Genomic DNA, 7141 nt, shown 5'->3' on the forward strand with positions numbered 1-7141 from the left:
TTTTTAATATGTGCTTTTATTCTGTGTCATGCATAATTTAAAGATATCTAATATTCAACTTATTAGAAATGTGTCCTGCGTATACCACTTATTTAACGAGTTATTTTTCGTATATTAAGACCATATTAACCACGTCATATCTTGCTAAACGAGCATGTGCTCGACTTCCATTCCCAAAACTTTCTTCAAGGAAAATCGTTCATAATGTATTCTTCATATATGCAAAACGATAAGATCATACAAGGCGTGGCCTCACAGGAGTATTAGTAAATTATTTCTACGAAATGAATGCAGCAATTAGGCGGGTAATTGCGAAGGGCCCGCCCGCCATCCCATCACTCTAGATCTACAGATAAAATAGATTATCTACTCGACTGAATGACTATTGTATAATCTGTACCTTTTCGATTTTCTTTTTTAAATTCCAATTATGAAATGGCAAATTCATGTCAATAAGATTCATAGTGACTTATTTTGACTCTTAAAATTAAGGAATGAAGATTGTAAAATATTAATATTTAATAATAAGCGCAGAAATTTGATAATGTATCTACCATCGTGTAATCTCACATCCTGCAAGATAATAAACAACAAAACGAGCATCTTATTGTCGTCGAAATTAAAAATGTTATTCTTTTTAAACTGGTCCAACAGGCCTCAATCAGAAATACGCCGATCAAAATGCAAATGTACACTTTTTTGTCGTTTTGCGGACGGAACGGGCCACTATAAACTGGCAACAAATTATACGTCAGTTTTATTTTTAATTGCTATGGAAGCCACCGACTTCGCCAGGGGCTTGACCCTTCTATTTTTGAATAATGGCGCGCAGACACGTGATTGGCCGGCGAGGAAGCGTTAACATTCTGGAGAGTTTATGAACGCGTTCGTGAAGATAAGATCTAGAATGGAATACGTAATTGCGGTAATTCTATCTAGAATACAAAAATGGTATATAATTAATATTTACTTCGGCTATGGTACAAGATGTCTGTTTAAGTAAAGGATATATTAAACCACATAGTCCGGGATACATCGCCCATTTTTGCAAGTGATTACTATCAAGCTAATTTTTCGTGAGTAGCTTTATTTTGATGAGATGCCCAATAATTTCATGTACAAAACTCTCGATTGTGGTAGCTACCAGAGGAAACAAGGATAAAATATTTTGATTTGATGGTTCTCAAATATTAATTACTAACTGAATGTTTTTTTGTTTGTTCAATCTCAAGATAATTATCTAAATTATTCGAAAAAATATTTGTCCTACAAAATCTATGGTTTGATCAAAGAGTCCCCCTTTCCAATGTGTGTCGATAACGAAGTCATCATAAATGATTACTAACCAGCTGATTTTTTTATTGTCACTTATTTAATACTTATATAATTCAACAGACATATTGTCCTACAAATTGCGTAATAAATATTTGAGAACCGTCAAATCAAAAATTTTTATCCTTGTTACCTCTGTAAGCTACCACAATCGAGAGTTTCGTAGGTACATCAAATTATTGGGCATCTCATCAAAATAAAGCTACTCACGAAAAATTAGCTTGATAGTAATCACTTGCAAAAATGGGCGATGTATCCCGGACTAACATACATGTTTGGTATAATGCATACAGCATAGGTAAAGTAGATATTAATAATTGAGTTGAGTTGCATCTGCTAGAAATGGCATAGTAAGAATTAGTAGGTTGAAAATATGTGCAATTTTTAGTAGGTATATAAATATTCATATAGTCATTAATTAAATATCGAATGATATGTTTTATAAACAATATAATTCGAAAATTTTATTACAGATTTTCTACTACAATTTATACTGCTTGTATTAGACTACAGGCCCATGTTGAAAAAGTTATGGGTCATTTGAACCACCAGGTGACCTATCTGGCTATCTAGAACGATATAAGAGCATAAATTAATAAGATTCAGCACTATGCCGTCACTTGTAAGCTGTCCAACTGAGTGCAGATGAGAATTCGAAAGTACAGGTAGACTGAGTAAATTTTGATCACATATTTTTGTACGGCATTCTTTACCACCGATAGATCCATTAAAAATATGTAATAAGAAAACGCACAGTGCCGTACAAAAATGGTGGTCTACAAAGTCGGAATTTTTATTTATTTTCCGACAATTACCGGGATAAATTTGGTCATTTGATTTTGTACGGCACCTGTGTCATACTATTTCAATACGGCTGTTAATCCATTATTCCGCGGCGCCGTACAAAAATCATGCGACAAGGGGAAAAAATCAAGAGTTGCAATCCCCTCTCTTTCCGCAGTCCTGGGGGTGATTCGTGATCGTTGACCTATATATTGATACATTATATTATACATACCTAGGCCCTAGCTTATAGACCAGCAATTAAAATTGATTTTCCGTCCGTATTTCAAAATTTTCTTTTTTCAACCTAGGCTATTTTAAAATACATAACCACATGAGACATAGCTATGATACAATGTCTTTTTTTTTCATTCTGCCCTGTTTGTTAAATCAGATTTATTTCTGGAATAGCTTTTCTTACTTATTTCAGTGGTACTTTTACATATTGCATAGAACATAGGGATAATCCTGCATACACGCAGGCCCTTGTTTTCATTTGAACTAGGTTGCAACTTGCAAGCTAGTACAAATTTATGAGTTACAATGAATAATAATTATGATGTGGGTAATGGTTTTACTGCTCATTTATTTGCCGTACGTATAATTATCTGGCAGCCAATAAATATTATAACATAATATTTTATGTTCTGAGTGTACAAGTACATTGTGTTAATTTTAACAAACTTATAACCCTAAAATAATGCAATTCCATAAAATAGTAGCAAATTGTAAGTGTCGGCAAACGAAATTAACGAATATGTAAGATAAACGACTGGTCTCGTTTAAATGGTTTAAACTCCATAATGAACTCTAAAATGTATAATAAAAACAGAAAATAATTAAATACTTATTCAATTACAAAAGTATCTGAGTCTATCAACATTAATTAATCTCAACTGTTATACAGTTACAGCACATAACATAAAAGTTTAAAATTTCCTTGGTTTTTACTTTTTAACAATTTACTTTACTTTACATATACATATTTCCAAACGCAGCTGTCAAATCTAAAAGAAATTGTCATTTGTCACATTGACAGCCGTCAGATATGGTCTTGATAAGAGGTGCAAGGACGGCGCGTAATAATTTTCAACACAATTCATCACAAACGTGACTGAAGTCGAGTGTAAATATCGTCGAAAATTTATGTTAGAATCAGTGTATCAACATGCCGTACGCAGTAATGAGGCATTTACGCCGTACCCTAGTGTTAAGTCAACAAATCCGAGTCGAGAGCACCATGACCAACCTAACTCAAGAAGAATATATTTTTCGGCCTCCCTTCACGCAGTGGAGCAAGGTTATTAAAGATGCTGAAAAGATTGTCGGATATCCAACATCTTTCATGAATTTGAGGTGGCTTTTGAGTGATGAATTCGCCAATTTAGCTATGCACCTACGTAAAATTGTAAGTAGAAATTTTACATTATTTACAATAATTACACCGAATAGTCATTATATTTACATGTATATTGTAGGCAGCTTAGGTTATACACCATCTACTCATTCATTGCAATTATTATTCCCTATTTTATTCAATATACAAACATAAGTTAGACAAGTTGACATGCCAATGCAACAGATATCTATTAGATGTGTGTAAATATGTTATTATTCAAGACGTATTTAGCTATATTATTAATTTTATTTCATTTATAATTAGTATACAACATGATTATTGTACATAAATTAAATTATGTGGTATTACACCACAAATATATTTATTATGTAATGATAATTTCAAGGTTAGCTAAAAGGAAGTAAGTTATACACTTGAAAAATTTTAAGGCCACACAAGTTTTATATTTATAAACTATTCACACAAACACACTAAACAGAAATTCATGATTTTAAAGTATCTAATTGAAATGTTATTGTATTGTCATGAACAAGTTGTTAATTTTCATGTATACTGAAGAACTTGTTAATCAAATAAAGTGAGATACAATGTTATGCTATTATATACAAATATTTACATAGATAAAAATTTGACATAGGTTAATATGGTGTATAAGTAAATAAATAGTATTATAGCGACTCATACCTGTTTGCTTTAGTTATATGCATTTGCATTCATTCCACTAATCTATATTGTGATATTAGAAATTTGGTGCGCCCAAGACTTTTATGTCTCTTAATAGGGTCTTTAAACTTACGGCCAATTATTCTTATTTATAAACTTGCTACAATAACCATGGAGTCAAACATTTTAATGTAATGCACATTTTTATTTGTACTTGTAGGTAGGAAGCAATCACCCAATAATGAAAACTGCCAAAACCGTCCTATACAATGAACACAATAATCTACAACCTTGGGGCCTTATTATTCTCCTACTATCCAAAGCTGTCGCACCAGCATCATCGTTACATGCAAGTAATATCGCTGAACAACAGAGAATGCTGGCCGAACTTACAGAAATGATACGCACAGGCCATTACATACACAGAGGTTTATTAAACATACCCCCAGAGCAGCGAAACGTTGCTATGGACTCTCTATATGCAAATAAAATTGCCATCCTCATAGGTGACTATCTACTGGTAACTGCAAACGGCATGCTAGCACGATTGAAGAATCAAGACTTATCATATTTAATATCGACAGCACTGCGTGACATAAGCGAAGGAGAATTTTTTGGGCCTAGAGATGAACAAAACATGCCATTACCAAGCAAGCCAAAAGAAAATGTAGTGGATAACTTCAGGATTAGCTGTGAAACCATGCCTTTGGATGTTAGCGACGTGCTAGGGTCGCCAGTAAGGGAATGGACGCTACGGACTTTATACAGTGGTGGTACCTTGTTCGGTAGAGGATGTCAGGGCGCTATGTACCTCGCTGAAAGAAGTGTCGAGGAGCAAAAAAAGGCTTTCCTCTTCGGCTGTCATCTGTGCTTAGCGTGGCAGGCTGCGAGCGAACTACACAAATTCACAAACACCAAAGAACCATATTCTTTAGTTAGTGCACCAGTTCTTTTCGGTTTGCAGCGTTTACCTCACTTACATGAAAAGCTTAACGTTAAAAATATCACAGAAGTTGATTATGTGGGTTTAAAAGAGGAACTACTAGAAACGGATGCTGTGGAACGGACTAAGTTACTATATAGCGAAAATGCGGACAAAGCGAGATGCTATGCTGATTTGTTTGGTGACAGTGAAGCAGTTAGGACTATAAAGAGAATGATTAAGAATATATAGCAGGATTTGTATAGGAAAATAGGAAAAAATTGGATACCTGCATTTTTGTGTGGGCTTAGTATAAATTGATTAGGTAGAGAAATGTAGGGAAAATTTTCATCAAATGTTGAAAGCGGAATACAATATAAGGTACTGTTCGAAAGCCTATATCAGTTTGAAAACTAAAACAATTATTAAGATACATAATCATCAAAAATTCATACAGAACATTGATCAGTTATAGTGCGATAAAAAAACATCTTAGAAAAAGTTCTCCTGTTTGGGCTTGCAAATGATACTTTTGAAGAGGAAAATTAAAATGTTTTCATTATTCGTTAAAAAATTGCTATCTATTTATCTTGGTTTATCTTTTCTTTTTTTGCATTGTCATTTATAATTTATATTGTGTACAATTATTCATTTGATACTTCTTTTTGTTTGTTTTTTTTTTGCAATCATGGCAGGCCTATCTATTTAAGTACATATAAATGGTTACAAGAAATAAATTATTTACACAGTTGTATTGTTATTTTATATTTATTACACATACAAATGTTAGAACTATGAAATGTAATATTAGCTGTTTTAAGATGTAAATTAATTAATCATTTTGTCGCAATATGTATATCTATAATATTCCTTTTTTTAACTGTTTATTTTTTATTGTTTTGTCTTTCTTTTTATACTGGCACAATTTACTGTATTTTCAATTCCACAGATTAGATTAGTAAAACCGATTAGGTGTTTTTTTTTTTTTAATTTAGTGTTAATATTTAAATATGTTTAAGTTTTGCCTTTGATTTGGATAGAAGGAATTATTATGGTCAAGTTACTATAAATATGTGATATTTCATAATTCTTAGAAAATTGTTAACTAGTGTTGTGTAAATAAATTTATTGTGGTTTAAGAAACGTTTTTCATTTAAAACCACAGTTTAAAACATACTAAATACCTACTTACGATAAAAAATATTTATCTAAGTACTTACTAGATATTGCTTTCATTATGTGATGGCTTGATACTCGTAAATGCGTTAAAAAAATCTTAGGAAAAAAATTAAATCGCCTAATAAGGCGTACGTATGGAGTAGGTACCGTATTAAAATAACAGGTATATGAATTATGATAATATGCTACCTTATTAAAATGAATATCTTCAAGACTTGCCGAAAAACCGCCGAATCTTAATGAATAAAAAAATAATTTGGAAAATCCAAAAGTGCACGCCTCATAATTTTTTTTTTAATAAATATTTATTAATTATTATTTTTGTTTATTTAATAACAATTAAACCACATCGAATCAGACCCTGAAAAATGAAAGGGTTCTATTCCTGAGCATACTCAAGCGTAAGAGAGAAAAAAAGACTCGATTAGTAAAGTATTTCGGTCGCTATCGTGTTAACAAGAAAAAGGATCCGCACATACAGACACACGGACGTCCAAGACAGAACTTTTTTAAACTGTTTTTTAACTAGTTTAAATAACAAAAATGACATCAAAAATATCATGAACGTTAAAAATAGTGTTTTTTCTTAATATGTGTGTGTATATATTATCTTACAAGTGCAATGTATGATACATAAAGACATTTTAAGTTTGAAAAATCAGATGTTTTGCGCGAAGTGACAGTAGTACCCACCTCAACGCTTCGCTTATGAGGCGTGCAAAAGTTTTGAAATCTTCATTTCTAATGGGTTCGTTTTTACTCTTCGAGTTCTAAATACAGATGTTGAATAAAAATGACACGCATACCTCATTTCCCGCGCATTTCGCATGACAGGTCAGAGAGCGGGAAAATGTATTTCATTACCGCTCCGGAATCACAGTGTCATACGATTTCAAATTTAA

At 32.2% G+C, this 7141-nt stretch overlaps 1 protein-coding gene across 1 annotated transcript; it reads left to right on the forward strand.

Moving 5' to 3' along the window:
- Window positions 1–3164: 3164 nt before the first annotated feature.
- On the forward strand, window positions 3165–5458 carry LOC149900873 (all trans-polyprenyl-diphosphate synthase PDSS2-like). Its single transcript, XM_090112347.1, has 2 exons — window positions 3165–3523; window positions 4359–5458. The coding sequence occupies exons 1-2, from the start codon at window positions 3284–3286 to the stop codon at window positions 5310–5312; spliced, it is 1194 nt and encodes a 397-aa protein (XP_089968473.1). The 5' UTR covers window positions 3165–3283; the 3' UTR covers window positions 5313–5458.
- The last annotated feature ends 1683 nt before the right edge of the window (window positions 5459–7141 follow it).

Source organism: Colias eurytheme, chromosome 18 (assembly GCF_061535395.1).
Source record: "Colias eurytheme isolate Ceu_HAF_F1 chromosome 18, ilColEury1 Martin Lab GWU primary, whole genome shotgun sequence".
Classification (NCBI taxonomy): Eukaryota; Metazoa; Arthropoda; class Insecta; order Lepidoptera; family Pieridae; genus Colias; species Colias eurytheme.

Coding starts and splice junctions, on each gene's coding strand:
- LOC149900873 (XM_090112347.1), top strand. CDS start 3,284: ATGCCGTACGCAGTAATGAGGCATTTACGCCGTACCCTAGTGTTAAGT. Junction 3,524..4,358: donor CTATGCACCTACGTAAAATT/GTAAGTAGAAAT, acceptor TTGTACTTGTAG/GTAGGAAGCAATCACCCAAT.